A 20,805-nucleotide genomic window follows, 5' to 3' on the forward strand; every position below is an offset into this window, starting at 1 on the left:
GAGGATTTAAGGAGCTTATTTTAAAAGGACACTGGCAAATATAACGGACTTTTGTAAAGGATTTCTTTTATATAAGATTTTAATTAATTGATCGAGATAAGTAGTTTTTTTAAAAATTGTCTAAAAATATAAATGATAATTGACTTTAAGTTATTAAAATAATATTGTTGATTATATTATATAAAATAATTTAAATATAATTTTTATAAAAATTGATTAATTTTATCAGGATCTTATTTATGTTCCCATCATATAAACTAGCGACTTGTGAGATCATCTTTATTTTTAACAAAAAATTCGCATTTGCATCATTTTGGATAATTTAACATTTTGAAATTACTTTATCTGTATTTTTAACAATTTACATTAGATAACAAAATATTAATCAAAACTTTCAAATTTTAAAGAAAAAGTTAATATTTGATACATACAAAAATTGAATATGTATGATTTATGTGAAGCATTCTATTATTTTATTACATTCTTAATTCTAAAGTCCAACTTGTCCAAATTAAAATAAACTAGAAATCAGTATCAATATCCAAACGAATTAGGCAATCTGGAAAATAATTTCAAACTGGTCATCTCTGAGAACAAGAAAAAGAAAATGAGTTTTCTAGATGAACCCTTGAAGTATCGAAACATTAGGCAACTATTAGTTCACTACTGAATTATATAGACCCTAGGATAAACATTTGTCTACTGAGTGCAGACAAGATCAAAATATTACCTTGATGTACACTTAACCAAGTATTTTTCAAATTAGAAAATAAATAGTTTAATAGTTCAACGAGGACCTGAATTATCTAACATTATTGATCACGAAAAAATAAATGGAAGCTATATAATAAAGATAAAAAATATTTTACAAAAATGGATTTGATGGTTTGGAAGAAATTAGATAAATTATGAAATACAATTTTAGAGTTCAAGATAATTAAGGTATTAAATATTTTAACACCTTTTCTAAGAATGAATCTTGTACCAGCAACATAAGAATGTTATTTTGTCAATAACATGGGTAAAATTCTTGTTAATAATTTTAATGAAAACTAATTGCTGATAGTTATAATAATAATTAAAACATTTTTTTTCTTTGAAAATTTGACTAATATTTAAATTTTCGATTTTTTTTTTATTTTTTGGTAAAAATATTAAATTATAAAGGCCGACTATTAAAACCTAGATTTATTTTCACAGGTAATTCGATTTAATCAGTTCAGTGTACCTAAGTAACGTGCATGAAATTACTAATGCAAAAATTCCCATATGGGACCCATTCCCGAACGGGACGTCCCACAGTCAAAAATTCACACACGAAGATTCTGAGAGGGCCTAACAGACAGCTGAGTAGAGACAGGTATCGTTATTTTAGACACAGAGGTGTAGAATAGGTAATTGTCTATAAATATTATTTTTATGTGAAGGAAAATGAAGATAGGAAAATCTTTTAGGATCAATGTTTATACTTAGTTTGCAGAGAAATGAAAAAAAAATTGAAAGGAAGTTTTGGAAAATGAAGATTTTGTAAAAAAAATTGCCTCCGCCATTTTTTTTCCGAAAAATTGCATTCACGATTCAAAAATTAGTCATTTTAAGTAACTTTTTCAATTTTCTAAATCAGTATCGATAATTAAAATTATATATTTAAAGTAGAAAATTAAGACAAGATTTTTCTGAAGAAAGACAGATTACCTCCAATTTCAGCAGTCCTTACATTCAAAATTAAAATATTTTGAAAAATTATATAATCTGAGTAATAATTAAAACGTTTTATAAATTATCATATGTCCTTAATAATAAATTGATATCCAATATATCTAATATTTGTAAAAATTACAGATAACCAATTATAAAAAGAGCTAAGTATTCTTAAATTATTAAAAGTTGAAATTTAAAATTCATAACTTGTTGACTATAATTATAGTCAAAACCGTGTAGAAAAATAAATAGTTGTAGTGGCATTTTGCCTAAAGACAAGTTGCAAAAGCTTCCCAATTTATCTGAATAATCGGCACCATAATAAATAAAAATTGAGATTTAAAAATTTTCCAAATTGTTGTGATACAACTCAGAAATTTTGATGCCAATTTTTGGAAGCCTATAATATTTCAGGAAGTTTGTTAAGCTTATGAATTGTACAATAATAAACTTATATTAAAATCGTAAAAAATAATTTTGAATAATTAATTACCAAATAACAAAAAAAATGTTTAGGTTTTCAAATTATCAAACTTGCTTAAGCATTTTTCGCAAAATCGGGGACGAAAAAGTTTGCACATTTCTACTAATCCTGAGAAAACGAATTGGCCTATTTTATCTTGGAAGAAACGAGATGCATTATATCATCATATTACAAAAATACGAATTTTAACGTTAAATACATAAAATCCCTAATTCAAGAAGACTGAAGAAAAAATTTTCATTTAATTTATATTAATTTATTTAATTAACTAATTAGTTACCTGGTCAATGGAATAGTTTTTCATTCTATTATTATATTTATTATTATTATTATTATAAACTATTTGATTTTATAATTATTATGATTATTAATTCTATTTATTTATTTATTTGTTATTATTATTATTATTATAGTTGGTTAGTTTCTTTTTATAGATTTGTTTAGATTGTAGGTCATAGAATTACTTACTTTATTCTGATTGTTACATATAAATTTAATGTTTTTTTCTAAATACATAAAATAGCTAGTATCAAATCTTAGAAAGTAAAGTATTGTTGAAAATTATATTACTAGGATTGTACACATTTCTGTGGGTAAATTTGTAAATAAAATTTTTAAATTTTCTTTACAATTCTTTTATTTTCCTACGTCACTGGTAAATTGAGAATATTTGAAGTTTCTATTTCCAATAGACATCTCGTCTATTCCTAGGGGAGAAAAAAGTGCATAGGTCAGATAAAAATCCTCGAAGTGAAATTAAGGCCGACACGTTATCTCTCCGCGAACTAGTAACGGCTGTCATCGTGGCACAGCTGATTTTTCATTCTCAAATGTTCTCGAAAGATTTAAAATTAACGATCCTCGAAACATGTTTAATAAAATTTAATAACATGCAGTTTTACACGAAATGCATTTAGGATCCTCCATCAGGTTTTAATATGAACGTATAATGATAGTTTGAAAGTCGGGTCGCCATGTCACCAACGATTTTTGGTAAAGGTAATAATATATATATATATCTTTTATACTTGGTTTTATCCTATCTTTTTATCCTATCTTTTATCCTACCTTTTATCCTATCTTTTATATTTGGTTTGTTGTTAAGTGTTGCTGTTTGTTAATTTTTCTCTTATTGTATAGTTACTTTACCAATTCACATATATTATAATTACCTAGATATACTAATTTTCATACTGTTTTTAGATCCACTGATGATGACATTAAATTGAATGTCGAAACGTTTGGAAATAAAGATTATTTTATAAATCTTTGGCTTTTCTTTGTTTGATGTATCGCCCTCAAGAACTCACTCATATATATATATATATATATATATATTTATTTATTTATATATATATATATATATATATATATATATATATATATATATAGGTACCACATATCCATCGACGCTTTGCTGTGGATTTTATTCAAATTCCTGGTTTAGACAATCTTGGCTTTTATTCAAATTCCTGATGGACAATCAAAATTGCCTTGAAGTTTATTCTATTCCAAAAATAAGTAAAACTATTAAAGTTTTGAATAAAGAAGCACATTATAAAGTGTTTTATGAATAACCATCATGTGGCAATAAGAACTTAAGGATTTTTTTGATAACATGATTTTATACACGACAACCCAAACGGTTATCCAATTTCTATGTGATGGTTACCTATATTATTACAATTTATGTAATACTAATGATTTTTTTTATTGATGCAACAATTTCAGGCAAAGATTTTTTTTACGACGTGATTTTATACATGGCAACCCAAATGGTTGTACTATTTCTTGTGATGAATACTTATATTAGAACAATTTCTATAATACAGATGAATTTCTTTTTATTGGTGCAGCAATGCCAGGTAAGGGTTTATATATTTTTAAGTAAAAACCGATGTCTCTACTGCTTGACATCAGGTTGCCCAAGGCATACCAAACCAGTAACTTGATTAAATTCCCATAGCTCTAACCACTAAATCTCTATACGATTATTAATACTTCTAAATTACGCACCATGGTGATTCCACTTAAATATTTGTGTTTTTATGGAAATTGATCAAGAACAAAAATTTCCACATATATTGGATTTGTAAATAAATTTAAACTATAATTTTCTATTTGTGCAGGGTATAATTATTTTAAAGTCGGTGATTTAAATGCTAATAGAAAAAAATTGCGAAGTTAAGTTCAAATCGTTTGATAATCACAAAAAATGCCCAAAGTCATTGAATAATTTCAAAATAAAAAAGACATTACAATTGTTTACAAAATGTGTTGCGTCCTTAGGCAAAAATAAAATTAGTACTATCTTTTCATTTATTTAACTTAATTTTTGTTTATAAGTATTTCATTATTCTATTAGAAATAATTATACTCTGCATAAATAAATAATTATAGCTATGTATGATGATATTTAACAAAGCCAATTACGCATTTCTAACAATTGCAATTATTTACAAAAATCTATTAAAAATAGATTTATAGATAAAGTTTAAAATTCATGTGTGGTAAGAATATTTGAATGTTAAACATTCGCAAATGAGTCCAATACAGAAAAACTTTCGTAGATTCTTAATTAAAATTAGGCTTGGAAGCGTTTTTAGGATAAAAAATAATGAATCTAAAACATAACTTTATAATTAATTATAATAAAATAAAATAAATATAAGAATTAAAAGAACTTCTTATAACAATGTATTTTTCGCCTGAGCTTGAAAATTCTCGACGTTCTTGTGTCGAGAATTTCATATTATCAAGGGGAAATATTTTATTATAATTTCATATACAAATGCTATGTTTATATTATATATATAACAAATGTTATATATATATATATATATATATATATATATGACAAATGTTATATATATATAACAAATTACACAAACCCAGTTTATTAATTTAATTTTTTAATTAAGACTTTTTACGTAAATCTTGATAATTTTAAAAATCAGCAGTAATAGTTCAAAACAACCACTTCTTGAATAAAATAGCGTGTTGATAATTTTTTTGAAATAATTCTAACATTTAATATGAAAACTTCATAAAATACATCAAGTAATTCAATTAAAAATATTAAATCTAAAAAATCTCGTTTTTCAACCACGTGTTTCATTCATTCATAACAAACGCACTAATATAGTAGACAATTACTCAAATGTACATAGAAGTATGAATATTTATATAAAAGTTGTTTGTGACAATTTTGCACTAATTATAGTGTTGCATCAATGTTGGACTTGAAAAATAAATAATAGTAAACATAACCATAGCAAAACTAATAATTAGTATATTTTCAATTTTTGACTTGATTTATTCCAAAGAACTTTGCAAAATGAGTTGCAAGTACAGAACCAATAATGTATTTATAATAATAGGGATTTTTTGTATAAAATTTATATCCTTAATTTTTGCTGATGTTTCCACGCAAATCCTTGAAGACTATTACAATGAACATGAAGCATCGACAGACAAACCAATTCCAATAATAGATAAATTCGAAGAAGTTTATGATTTTATCATAATTGGAAGTGGCCCTGGTGGAAGTGTAATGGCCAACCGACTTACAGAAATAAATAACTGGAAAGTTTTACTTTTAGAAGCTGGAGAACAATCAAATTATCTATCTGATGTTCCATTACTAGCTGGAAATTTGATAGGCACTTCGTTTGATTGGAATTATGAAAGTGTTAAGCAAAATGGTAGTTGTTTAGCAAGAGATGGATTTTGCGATATAGCAAGTGGTAAAGTATTAGGAGGATCCAGTATATTAAATTTTGTTTTATATTCTCGAGGCAATAAGAAGGACTATGATAGATGGTGCGATGCTGGTAATCATGGCTGGTGCTACAAAGATGCATTGAAGTATTTCAAGAAGTCTGAGAAAATACAAATTGAAAATTTGAAAAACTCGATTTACCATGGAACTGAAGGTTATTTAAGTGTAGACTACCCAGGCTACGAAACTAACTTATCCAGAACTTTTATAGAAGCTGGATTAGAACTAGGTTATGAAACAAATGATTACAATGGCTTAAATCAAACAAGTGTCGCCAAATTGCAGACTAATTTGAAAAATGGTAGAAGATGCAGCGCTGTGAATTGTTACCTCAAACCAGCATCAACAAGACCTAATTTATCTATATCCACATCAGCTTTTGTTACAAAAATATTGTTTAATAATTCAAAAAACAGAGTCGTGGGTGTCTATTTTACCAAAAACGGTACAAACTATAAAATCAGAGCAAGGAAGGAAGTAATTCTAAGTGCGGGCACATTTAATTCGCCAAAAGTTCTTATGTTATCTGGAATTGGACCAAGTAAACATTTGCAGAGCCTTGGAATACCAGTAGTCAAAGACTTGAAAGTGGGATACAATTACAGAAATCATTTTGGTATCATGCCATTAGAATTCGAGTATGAAGGCTTGGAAGGTATAGGAGAAGACGTGTTAGAAAATCCTGAGTACGTTGAAGACTACTTTAAAAACGGCAAAGGACCAATAACATTACCATCTGGTATGGAAGCGTTATCATTGATGAATACGAAATTTAACAATAAAAAAATACCCGATGTCGAGGTTGTACTATTCACGTATTCTGGAATTCTTAAACATATAGCTAAGGTATCGAATCAAACACAGAAAGCTAATCCGAATAAAAATTTTAGTCTTGTTGCCTTTCAATTGGCGCCTAAACCAGTGGGAAGAGTAAAATTAGCGAGTAGGGATCCGATGGAACCTCCAATTATCAACCCAAATTACTTGAGTAATGAACATGATATAAAAGTAATGATTGAAGCTTTAAAATTGGTAAGTAGAAATTAATCAAAATTGAATTAATTATTCCCAAAACAATCATTACTGCAATGATATTAGATAAGTTTGTTACATATTTCTATCTACAAGCATTATTGCCGACGATTGCGATTCATTTATCATTTACCGTTATCTATAACGCTGCATACATAAATATGTAAATACATACTTTTATTTATTCATAGGCAATAAAAATGATTCGAACCAAAGCATTTAGTAAATACAATGTGACATTAAATTCTATTCCGCACTCGAAATGCAAAAATTTTACTAGTGAAACAGACGAATATTGGGAATGCGCTCTTAGGCATGTTGCTGGCACATTACATCATCAGGTAAACAAGGAATGGAATATTGAAAAATAATAATTGATCACACATCTAAATATTAGGTATAATTCAATTCTAGTTTAGCTAGAATTATTATAAAATATTGGAAATTTCGATCATAAAATTTCGATCATAAAATTAAAAAAATTAGCAAATCATCCACACAAAAAATTAGTAAGAATGGATTTTTATAAATCGTTTTATAACATCAGTTACAAACTTTTGGATTCATACTGATACAAAAAAGAAACGGCGTACTATTAACATCACCGTAAAAACAATTCCATTTAGCCATAGAGCAATTTTTTTATTCATAAAGCAGTATGTGAACACAAAGCAATTTTAGAATCATAGATTGGGTACCAAACAAAGTTAATATATATTTTTCTTATCAAGGTCGGAACCTGCAAAATGGGTCCAGCAAACGATTCATCAGCAGTGGTTGACCACAGACTAAAGGTACATGGAATATCAGGCCTTCGAGTTGTGGATGCTTCCATAATGCCAACCTTGCCTGCCGCTCATACAACGGCTGTGGTTTACATGATTGCGGAAAAGGCTGCAGATATGGTTAAAGAAGATTGGTTGGGCGACACAAGAGATAAAAGATTAAATTTTAAGCATTGACGTAATAAAATCTCTAAATTTTACAGAAATAGTGCTAATACTGCAGTACTGAAGTATGATGATGATAAATCGTCCAACCTATTTCATAAGAAAATATTGTTTATAAGAGAGTATTTTCTTGGTTCTAAGCAATCTGGAAACATGCGTTAATAATATTGGGCATTTTAGGAGCCCCGACATATAACATTTGGGACACGACCATTTTTTTTTATTTCTAATTCATTTTTTAAAATAGCAAATGTAATCCTTTTCTTTATTCGAACTTTTATGATCCAATAAGTAATCCAATGATTAAGTTATCTATATATTTGATTGATTTTTAATATTGCAGATGTAACAACGCCTATTAAAGCCCAACATTTGATCCTTTGTATGCTTAGTCATTTAATTTAATATACAATTTCTAGTTGTAAGTACTAATCAAAAGCAATTTGCATATAGCTGAATTGTTTACAGTTATGTTAGATTAATGTATATGTATATGTATATTATAATATTTGTATTAAAGGTTACATCATCTTCAAAATAATAATTAGAATCCAGAGCGCTTCAAAGAATTCTCGTAATACTAATTCTCGTACTTTTACTAATTTTGCTTGATAAATGATCAACGTTAATTGCTTAAATATTCCTCCATTATATAGTCCAGATTTAGCAGCTAATTTTTTTTTATAAAATGTACGCCCATACAGAAAATGGCTGAAGGTACTTAAGAACCTTCGAATATAATACTTCGTAATATTTCAACAAGGTAAAATCATAAAGGCTAAACCCGAAGTATACATCAACATAGATTTATGTGAATTATGTTGACACGTTAATAAGAATTGCAACAAATCAGTAAAAAATCTTAGTTACTAATTACCTAGAATTAAGAAAATACTATGAAAAATAAATCACTCACCTATCAGGTATTACACCACCTCAGAATCGATAGGAAATTCTACAAGAAAATGTCCACAAACACTTTTGCTGAACTTACACTTAACACTTAGACAAATTCAACGTCAACCTGTATTGCAAATAAAATAATTTATCTTGGCCAATTTACTAAAATGACACTTATCACCCTCGACGAACAAAATATGAATGACCGCGTGTTTTCTGAAACTAAATTTTAGGCGGACTTTTGTAACATTACCAACAATACTCTTTTAATCTGCAAAACTGCCTATATATAAAATATCAATTTTATTTATTATGTAATTTGATATCGATATGATCGATTATCGGCAAAACTGGGCCGTACTTGATGAAAATATTAAAATTTTATTCTAATACAGCAATAACAATTTTTTGCTATGTCTTTTTTTGGAAATGTTTGAAGACTTCATGCTCAATTAGATAAGTATTAATAAAATTTCCATGTTTTTATAAAAATTCCAACAACTAGTAATAAGTTCCAAAAATCCTTAGAATTAATATCTAATTTTGTTCGTTAATAACAAAATAAAATAGGTATTTCCTGAGATCCTGAATTTGAAGAATTGAAGATTTGATGTTCAATTAGATAGTTATAAATAAAATTTATATTTTTTTATAAAAGTTTCTACAGGTTCCAATCAGAAATAAGTTCCAATACTATTTAATTCTAAATATTATTTAATTCGGTTTAAAATATTTAAAAAAAAAAATGGATCTTGTATATCGTGTGATCTTGAATTTGAGATTGAAGATTTTCTGTTCCATTAGTTTGTTATATATAAAATCATGATGTTTACATAAAAATTTCAACAATTTCCAACCAGCAAGCTCGAACAATTGTTATCACTAGTTGATTTTGTTCATTAATAACAAAATAATCTTGTGAACTTGATTTTAATTTCGCAGAAAAGCGATATTTTCAAACGTTGCTTATGAATAAATTCCATGTTTAATATTGTTATTATTTCAACATATACACTAATTTTAGAATATGTATCAATATCAGGATTAGGATATTCAAAATAAATCACATGACTTAACAAACCATGTATTAAGTGCATCTATACAATGTCTTCAAAAATTTTCCACTAATATTTGTGTAATAAACTATTAACACAACATATCCCTAAATTTTGGCACATTGAAAAATACCATTTTATTTTAGAATGCATGTTTTTGTATACCTGCTAGTATATAAAATAACATTAATTGACTATATTTACTCTTACATCATGAATGAACAATTCATGAAAACTATATTATCACAGAAAATTATGCACAATTATAATTTACCAATTAAAAGGTATTTTCAGGTTAAACTGAGCAAAAATTGCACAAGTTTGCTTACAAATATTGCAATATTTGTTTCTCTAAAGTTTTTGCTTTATAAGTGAGTTTGAAGTTCTAGTATAATTACTTCTAAACTTATATCTAAAGAGAGTTACTTTAGTATATGGTTAATGGTTGTTTCATATTATTAAATAATATGAGTCAATTTGAATTTTGTTAGGTAGTATCCAGCGATATTTTCAAGAGAGTATTCTAATTCACATCTTGCAGCCCTTTGATTTTATTACACAGATAAGACAATGAGCAAAAATCAATTATACATTCACAGTCTTAAATTTATTTTCTGCAAAATACCAGAAACATGTCTGTGAAATTTATTAACTTTATAGTCATGTTTGTTAGCGTACTTAAGTCAGATTTGCAAAGACTGCCTCGATTCATCAAAAATGTAATCACATCAAAATACTTTGTTGATTACATCGCTATCTATTACTCATAAAATTACAAAATTATTAAATATATTTCAATGTTCACTTGTATCCAAAAATTCCTAAAGTACAATCTAGTTGTATGTTCATATCTTGCCAAATTTTTTGGTGAAATTCCTAAACAATATGTATATAATACAAAATTCATGAAAATATAACTTGAAGTCCTAGAAAACATTGTAATTTCATATATTTATAATTAGGAAGATTACTAGAGTAAGGCGTAAGAATCACCCATCTGCATGTATAGTTTGAGAATGGGACCATACATAGTATCAGACATGTATTGGTTGTTCTATTATAAAAAAGCTGCAAACGCAAACAGCAAATTAAAGCTGAGGATATCTACATGCAAAAGCTTTGCCAATGATATGATCATGAAAAATGATTAGATGAATTTACTCGAATAAGATACTGAACTGATCTACAATGAAAATACTGTTATTTGTATTACAAGAATATTTTGAATCCACAGAAAGTACTGCAGCTTATATTGGCAACTATCTTTTAACAAAATCTGTTTCTAAAGCATTGTTAAAATTCCATTATTGTGAATTAGCAAAGAAGAGATGTTTAATGAAGGATTATGTGGAAAGTGCCCAGTGTTTTCTAACTTACGGCAAATATTGATATGGTTAGGAAACAATTATTACTACATGGTCACAACATGTATTTTAGTTTATATCAATATATAGCTACTTATCTATTGTATTACAAATTTATTGATAACCTTCAGTTGAAAGCAAATAAAGTATTAGGAATATATTGTTCACATTAAACAATTTATGGGTTTTATATAAGCCAGAAATGCCACAAATAAGTAGATTTTTGAACCAAGAGATAAAATGCAATGGACTTTGTAACACATTAACTTTATTGTTCGTTTTGAGAATATATTGTTCTTTTGTAGTTGAAACAATAAAAAATATTAAATTATGCAGCCATTGAGAAAATCTGATCAAATCCAATTTAAATTTCAATAAAATTCCATTTGTCTATCATTGTCTAGTTACAAATTAAAACATAATTTATATCAAACTCCTCTGAATATTCTCGAATGTGCAAGGTTGTTAAATCTGTGACATCTCTTTCTGCATACATATATAAGCATAAACAAACTAGCCACAATATTGAAATCATCCATAGCTAACAGATAAATGATCTATCTTTTAATCAAAGCTATCAATCTAAAAAATTATATGTAATCTTCAATTTCTTACAGTTTACCCAATATTTATCAAAAGCTTGTCAGTCAAGATGTATCCTTCACACCGTTAAGCAAAATATACTCTGTACAATATTTCATTCATTGTATATATGAAATGTTATGAAAGTATACAAAATTCATGAATACTGATAATACTAAAACAGTTTCACTAGGTCGCAAACTAGTTGTAGAAACTTGTCCTCTTGAAATATGAAATGCTATACAACCAAAATGAATAAAATCTCAATGAAATTGTAAGCTACTTTCCTTCAATTCTCACTCGTTCTTGAGTCGCAGCTTCTGGCCTGACAATCTTACCTTTTAGCATGGTAAAAGTTCCTTGAACCTGTTTTAATTGGGTGCGTAAGTTGTTGGCAAGTTGTTTTTGAAGGACTTGTACTTCGAGTATGTCTTTTCTAAGGTTTTGGTATTCGTTCTTGACTTCGGTGACAGATTCCAGAATTTCAAACACTGCAACGTCGTTATTAACATTTTCTGACATATTTTTTTCATATTCATCTATTTTACAAACTACATTTTCCAACTTTTGGTCAGTCGTCTTCACCTGGGTAAAATAATCATGAAAATAATGAGTGGGAATGAAAGACACAAATAAGGGAACTCCAGAAACAGTGATTTTCATAAGTTTTCAAAGAATTGCAACTAAAAACTGATCCATCATGGTAAGAATCAGAGAACAAACAATTCACAGATTCAAGGAAAAATATTACTGTATTCACCATGTATTATTAGTTTTTGATCAATTAAACCATATATCATAAATATAGATAAAAATAAATTGCTGTAATCATAAGTCAACTAAACAAATCAAATCAATTAGAAGCCATTTTATATTCAAACAATCCAATCGGTTTAATAATGCATTGAACAACTTTTATTTACCCGACGACATGTTGAAATGTTTACGACAAATTAATGAATTAAAATAATCTTCACTTACTGATTTTTCTAAATTCTCCACAGCTTCCTCCATTTCTTTTTAATTGTTAATAAACACACATCACAAATAAGCACATATATAACTTAAATGTCAAATGGCACAACCTAGAAAATTATTGATTGAATTTTGTATACACCTCAAAAGAGCTCTTGTCGGCCAACTGGTGGTAGGAAGCGGAAACACACGAACAACGATTTAGCGGGGTTGCGAACTTCACGGCATTCTTCTTTGAACTGTGGAATGGTGGTAGTACTGGCGGAAATCTTATTAGATTCTGCAGAACGACAATCTAATAAGAATAATTGATTCTTGTTAGATACAATAATTAATAATGATTTATTTATAATAGATAATATTAAATCGGTGAATTTTGTATGATAAATCTTATTTTTATATACAAAAGTTAAGGTTATATAATTTTAGTAGTGAATTTTAGCATAAACAAAATAGTAACAAATATTGATCAAATCAAATCAATGATCCAAAGCTATAAATCTAAAAAAAATATATTTTATTAATTATTAATTTTAATTTATTAGCTTACCCATTATTTATATATTGGCAAAAACACATGTAGACCATGAAAACATTTATATTATTTATTTAAACTTGTTGATTCATATAATGATTAACCAGTTTTATATCAAGTATGTAAAATTATAACAAATTCAATAAATATTTATAAAGTACCATATAGATATCAGTCATAATATTTGCAGTATAACTAGCTATGGAATAATAATATTTATTGCATTAAATTATCATATTACTACGATTTACTATGTCGTACTATGATTGTACAATCACATTCATTAATTTTCCTTTATCGTACTACGACTTACTATGTTAGTACAATCACTTTCGTTATATTATACAAACATTGTACTAGGATTTTCTACGTCGTACTATGGTAGTACAATTATATTCTTGATTTTACTACATTGTACTACGACTTACTATGACAGTACAATCACATTCATTGATAATAGAACATCGTACTACGATTTACTACGACGTACTATGATAGTACAATCACGTCCATTGTTAATACTACATCGTACTACGATTTACTACGATTTACTACGACGTACTATGATAGTACAATCACGTCCATTCATAATACTACATCGTACTACGACATACTATGACGTACTAGGATAGTACAATCACGTCCATTGATAAAACAACATCGTACTACGATTTACTACGACATACTACGATAGTACAATCACTTTCATTGTAAAAACAACATCGTACTACGATTTACTACGACGTACTATAATAGTACAATCACATCCATTATAAAACAACATCGTACTACGATTTACTACGATTTACTACGATTTACTACGACGTACTATGATAGTACAATCACGTCCATTGATAAACAACATCGTACTACGATTTACTACGACATACTACGATAGTACAATCACTTTCATTGTAAATACAACATCGTACTACGATTTACTACGATTTACTACGATTTACTACGACGTACTATGATAGTACAATCACGTCCATTGATAAAACAACATCGTACTACGATTTACTACGACGTACTGCGATAGTACAATCATATCCATTGATAAAACAACATCGTATTACGATTTACTACGATTTACTACAATTTACTACGATTTACTACGATTTACTTAATTACTACGATTTACTACGATTTACTACGATTTACTACGACGTACTATGATAGTATAATCACGTCCATTGATAAAACAACATCGTACTACGATTTACTAATTACAACTGATTATGATTTTTAGGTTGTATAAAAGTGTCATGAATATGTTTCAGAGTCAAAAATAAAATCTCTATAAATCTATGTATAGGAAGAGACTAAACCAAAATAAACTTTACTTACATATCACCAAATAATATTTTCCTTTAAATATTTTGATTTAGTATCTAGATGGTTGCTGTATTCTAGGCTAACTCGACAATAAAAATTTGAAGATATACAATTATTAATATTATTAACTTTTTTATTAATTAATAACGATTTATTCAGATCGATTTTACGAATATTATTGAAAATAGTTATTAGTCTAAAATCTAAGCATACCTGCATGATATTCATCAATCTCTTTAAAATACTCACTACTCCAATTTTCACATTTACAATTTTAATTCTCCTCAAACTTCATGAATTTACCTGCTTGTGGTTGCCAAACCCTGCTTTATGAGAATTCCGTGTAAGCATACTTGTGTAACATTTATCTACTATTCCAACTTCCACATTTAAATTTTAATTCTCCTCAAACTTCATGAATTTACCTGCATGTAGGTTGCCAATCCCTGCCTTCGTGAGAATCCCGTGTAAGGGACCACACACACACCGGCACGCGTCGCATCCGTCGGCTACCTGCTTTATCGGCCTCCCGCTCGCGCTAATCGGATTCTAATTTGTCAATTACTACTAGATGGCACCACGAGCGGACCACACACCTCGTTTCGCGATGTGTGGCAACACCACGATCGCCGACGCCTCGCGCAGAGCGATGCCAAAGGAAGAGGAATCAAAGCTGAATCCACGCTCGGAGGAGGAGATTGATTGATTTAAATTGGGCAGGTTAAATGGTTTGGGGTTTTATTATGGATTTGTTATTAATCGTTTTATTTATGTTAATAGGTATTTTTTGTTTTGGGAGAGAATATCTTTTTTTTTGGAGGTTTCGGTAAATGTAAATTTTGGATATAAATGGTGTAGATTCTGACGTAGATATATTATTTATTTAGCATATTAATAGATGTATTTTTTTAGTTCTTAGGGATCGTTCAAGTATTACGTAAGCAGATTTATTACAATTTTTACCCCCCCCCCATCCCCCTTGCCAGCAAAAGTGAGCAAAGCTCTTACCCCCTACCCTCATGCTTACGTAAACATTTTGCAATTAATGTAAAAAAATAAAAATACTACCTATGACTAATCATCATCCAGACTCCCTGCCCCCCATGTCAACCCAAAATAAGCAAATCAACCCCCCCCCCCCCCCTATAGTGCTTACGTAATACTTGAACGGACCCTTATTAGAAAAAAACATAATGATGGAATAAAATTTCAAATCAACAAAATTGGAAATTATGTAAAACCCGCGATATCTCTTCTAACTTACTCTTCAACCTGTCTGATTACTTGCCACTGAAATAGAAAACAAATTTGAAAACCAAATAATAAATAGGTCATAATTATGACATTAATTAGTCTTAAGACTAATTTTCTTGACCTTTTAAAATTACTGATAAAACTAAATTTATAGAGTTGCTATGTTTTTAAATTTAGGTACCTATGATTTATAAGTTTGGCCACATTGATCAAAATTTCATATTTTTGCTTTCATCAAATTTGGCTTATTGTTAGTTCTCTTTTCTGAATATATGTTAAATGTACAAATAAGTAATAATATAAATATTAGATTTTTAGTCAAAGTTTCTTGTTGTGATCAGGACCATTAAAAAGATCTTAAAACAATAAGTATCCAATTCATTCTTAAGTTTTTACCTACACAATAATGACTGGTAACCACAACGAAAATTTTGTAACCACAATATTAATAACTATCATTAGTGTAGCAGGTGAGGTTGTATACGGAAAACAAATTAGAAAACTATATTCTAAAAAATCATTCTGTACAGTTATGCTATTAAAATTTTCTTGCATCAGTTTTGAGTAGAACATTGTTTATATACCAAATTGATATACATAACAGAGAAATAAAAGGATGAATTCTTCATTATAAAACTGTATTTTGCCGAAGCTATGAATATTGTCGAGGAAAGCTCAGAAACTAAAATAGCGTTCAGAAACTAAAATAGTGCAAAACTCTAAAAAATTGAAATGCAATACAAATAATAATTTATTTTATGCATAGTGTGTGGTTGCTTATATTATACATGATCCTCTTCTTGAAATCCTGTTCTTGCTTGTTGTGGAAAGTTTTGGTGCTTATATTGTACATGATCCATTTCGTAAAATACTTTACTATGTATAAATTGTTCAAAATGTAGATAATAAATTGGATTCAGTTTCAATATGTCATTTATTTCGAAATCGATTTTGTATTGGTGGCCCACCGCCCGGAGTCCGCAGTGCGCGAAAATCGAAAAGCGACAGTCGGCGTCTGATTTAGTGTTTTGTTGGGATTTTAACATCGCGTAGCGTGTTCCTTACAAACAACGAGGAACGTTCACACGAATCTCGAATGTTCTCCGGATGGTATTTCATCTGTCTGTTGCCGGCGAAATCAAAAAGACTAAAGAGAATAACCTGGCGAGATCGAGAGAACGTCAAACTGTAGGAGGAGGAGGAACTGATCGAAAATAGATCGAAGACTTAGTATCGAACAAATGTCTGATACTTCTGATGGAAAAGATAAGTATTGCTATGAAACTACTTTTCTGGGTTTTGCCCTTCAACTCAATTTGCTACCTTGTCAAAGCTGTAATTCATTCACCAATTTGAACAAATAGGTTGTTTTAATTTTCTCATAAAAAAGACAACATTCGGAAGTTTGTAATCAACATACTGCAAAATGAAGCCAACATTTCGCGTTGATACTGTACAGTTAAGTCCAATGTATGCAAGGAAGAAGGTCTATACGAAATTTAATCTACTTGATTTTTGCTCCTCATATGTTAAGTTTCTTCTCCTTTGAGAATCTTTCGGCTACCTTTAAGGTGCCTGTTTAATGGCCCTACACACGTAAGGTGGTTCTGGTGTCCATACGATATTTCGATATGTGTTGGTATAAACCTGCTCGTGTATAGTTTGTGGAATGCACCGGCGCTTTATTCTCATGTCTTTCGCCTGTGTTTCTTGTAACACAACGGCGATATCATTGGCCAACAAACAGTCTTTTACAATCATTCTCATTACCCCGATCCGACATCGGAATCACAATATCATATCAATGATTTCTAATTCCGACACCATCATTTAGATATGTAATAGACAAGTGAAAAGCAAAGCATTGGGTTATTTTCTAAAATGTATTGGAAAATTCTCAATGTCTTCCCAAAGACAAATTGTAAATTTTTTCTCATTAGAAAAAAACTTTGTCACAAAATTGTAGAACATTATTAATGTAACAACATAATTTTTATTTATATTGTTACTAAAATGTTAAAAAAAATCTCGTTTTTTAGTATAAATTATTTTACTTGTTAGATTATGAAAATATTTCTAATAACAGTAGGTACCTAGTAGGTACCTACTAAATATACAGTCACTTTAAAAATTTTGAAAGTGATTATATATTTAATTAATATTATATGTATTAATTAATAGATTTTCCACATTTTCTAATATTTTATTTTATTATTTTCAACTAAATTTCATACGAGCTTTTATAACATTTCCCGAAAGCTTTTGGAGACTCTGATGATGCATTAGGCGACAAACCCGAATAAAACAATCAGCTAAAATTGATGATATCAGATTAAACACTTAAATATATTTATATACGAAATAATATTAGATAAAAACAATTTGTTTATTTCAAAAATTATTGATTTGAAAGCAAAATTTACTGTTTTTCGACAGATAGAAGATTATGATGAAAGATTTCCAAGTTTAACGAAGCAAGGAACCAATTTTATTAACTTATGATGATGATTGAAAAATATTACAAAAAGATAATATTTTCAATTTGATATTGTTTGGGATATAATTATAGATATTTTTTTAAATTAGTCAGAGTATCAAAACTACTTTTTTTAATATGAATATACAATCGATACTTTTGATTCTAAAAATCAAACAATTATTTCTTGTCGAAACAAGCTAATACTTGTTCCTGTCTTCTATGAATGAATTTTGACGAAAAAAGCAATGATGCTAATCGTATAATCTCGTTTAAAGTTTCAGGTGTAAACAACCTTAATTTAATTATAAAAATATTAATTAAAATTAATTAAAAAAGTAAGATTTTGTGTATTACTCAAAAGCTACATAGATTATTAAATTACAAGCATTATTAAAGTGTTTAGACTACCAAGGGTGTTATTTTTTTTTTAATTGCTTATTACCTATCTCATTTCTAATATTCAAAATATTAACTTTACATATATTATTTTTTTAATTTAATTTATGGTTATACAGAATATATCTAAATTGTTAGGAGTTGTTATAATAATATTGTAATATGTATTGTAGTTTGTTCTAGAGAGTTAAATTTACTTTATTGTTCATTTAAAAATGAGAGAATAATTTTGCCAAAATCTATAAATGATCTAAAATTCTGGTTTTTGATCGATTGTAGACAAAGAATTGATTGTTGTTCTGTATAAATACAAACACACACTCATATATACCTATATGTTCAAATTATTAATAAGTTTATTTAATGCAGGTGGGCGTGTGTCTTATAAAATGCGTTATGGTTTGTGATTAATGTTAAGGAATTTGTCAAACAACGTGTCATTTGTAAAACGAATGCAGGTTGCTCCTGCATAATTTATTTTATTGTTGTTTGAACTTTATTGTATTGCCTATTTAGATATTATGACGGATAAAGAAACATGGCGCCCTTGATGGATCGATCATCATAAATAACATCAGAGATGAGGTGAATTCGGACATAATTTTTGGGAAGAGAGAAAATAGACAAGAAGGTAATTATAAATGATTTAACTAAATGCTCTACTAGTAATAATCAGGTACTGTTTAAAGAAATAATTTATTTTAAATCGCGTCAAAATTTGATCTTAAGCAAACATTTCAGATATTTTGGTAAGACATAGGTAATATTCCACTCAAGTTTTTTTTTAAAAAATATCTAATTTACAAAAATGAAAATTCATTTGAAGGAATAGAGTTAAAAATTGTTGATGAATGTAAGGTATGAAAAATTATCACAACTTTGAAAATCCAGAAAAATTCCAATTCTTCTTCTTCAAGTGCACTATTTCCAAATATTAGATTGATCATGCGCCTCGATTTTTTGTAGTTGTTTATATACAACGTGTGTATCTAAATATTTTTTATGACAAATCTACAAATATATGCTTTCGGTTAAAACTTTGCAAACCACATATAAATTTATTTATTTGTTTATAATTTAATGGCATTTCGATTCCGGCCGGTGCTCGGTCCATGTTCTTCCAGTGGGGTATGAAATTGGCGCTTGGTACAAGGTACAAGACGGCTTATTAGCTTTGTGGATCAAATAAATAATCTGTGTATTAGCATAATGTTATTAATATTATTGCTATTTCCTCGCTTATTATCCGCTTGTTCAGCAACCGAACACGATCTCATATGGATCATAAATTTTATTTTATTACATACGACACGTCGCGGCCGCGACTGATAGATGCCAGACATGGTTCTAATAAATAAATATCTATGGGAGCACGTTGATATAAATTAATATATATATATATATATATATATATATATATTCTTTTATTTATTTATTTATATCAGATGACAAACTTTTATAAAATCGACTAGACCCATCTCATTTCTCCTCCGTCTCTAGGAACGTGTTCGGCAAGCTTTATTCACATTTCCTGGCGTTATTTATTTAAACTTTTTTTTAACTATTTGTCGAGACATCTGTTGACATGTTTTTTTCATAAAACGGAGTAAACCTTTTCATTCCATTATGAGGCGTACAAACAGAACAAGTCTCAAACGTAAACAGGAGTATAGGTAAAAAATCAACTAACAGGCGGTTTGTTAGCGCGATTAGATATATTAGATCAGATCCTGAAAGCCGCCATAATATAAAGATTGTAGTTTGTTTAATAAATTTTAAAAATTACACTTTGTAAAAGATTCAGGGAGTAATGGCTAATTTCCATTCCAAAGGGATTTTCAAACCTAGACAAAAGCAATTTTATTTGGCAACATGATGGTCAATCTCAAACTAATTGGTCAATGTCGTTTCATAGACTATAATTTATATGTAAATAAAAAATATAATCATGAAGACCAAAATATCTATTTAGCTACAAT

The 20,805-nt window shown here is 28.3% G+C and overlaps 2 protein-coding genes across 2 annotated transcripts; one reads left to right on the forward strand and one right to left on the reverse strand.

The window, feature by feature from the left end:
- Positions 1-4,043: 4,043 nt before the first annotated feature.
- LOC113370345 (glucose dehydrogenase [FAD, quinone]-like) lies at positions 4,044-8,067 on the forward strand. Its single transcript, XM_026611012.1, has 4 exons — positions 4,044-4,050; positions 5,629-6,998; positions 7,190-7,339; positions 7,730-8,067. Exons 1-4 carry the CDS (start codon positions 4,044-4,046, stop codon positions 7,958-7,960), a joined length of 1,758 nt encoding a protein of 585 aa, XP_026466797.1. The 3' UTR covers positions 7,961-8,067.
- Positions 8,068-12,072: 4,005 nt separating this feature from the next.
- LOC113371499 lies at positions 12,073-12,958 on the reverse strand. Its single transcript, XM_026612123.1, has 2 exons — positions 12,831-12,958; positions 12,073-12,434 (listed from the first exon to the last, which is right to left on the reverse strand). Exons 1-2 carry the CDS (start codon positions 12,861-12,863, stop codon positions 12,129-12,131), a joined length of 339 nt encoding a protein of 112 aa, XP_026467908.1. The 5' UTR covers positions 12,864-12,958; the 3' UTR covers positions 12,073-12,128.
- Between the last annotated feature and the right edge of the window lie 7,847 nt (positions 12,959-20,805).

Source organism: Ctenocephalides felis, unplaced genomic scaffold, assembly GCF_003426905.1.
Source record: "Ctenocephalides felis isolate EL2017-DRISC unplaced genomic scaffold, ASM342690v1 CF-g0.4_SCAFFOLD_01492, whole genome shotgun sequence".
NCBI lineage: Eukaryota > Metazoa > Arthropoda > Insecta > Siphonaptera > Pulicidae > Ctenocephalides > Ctenocephalides felis.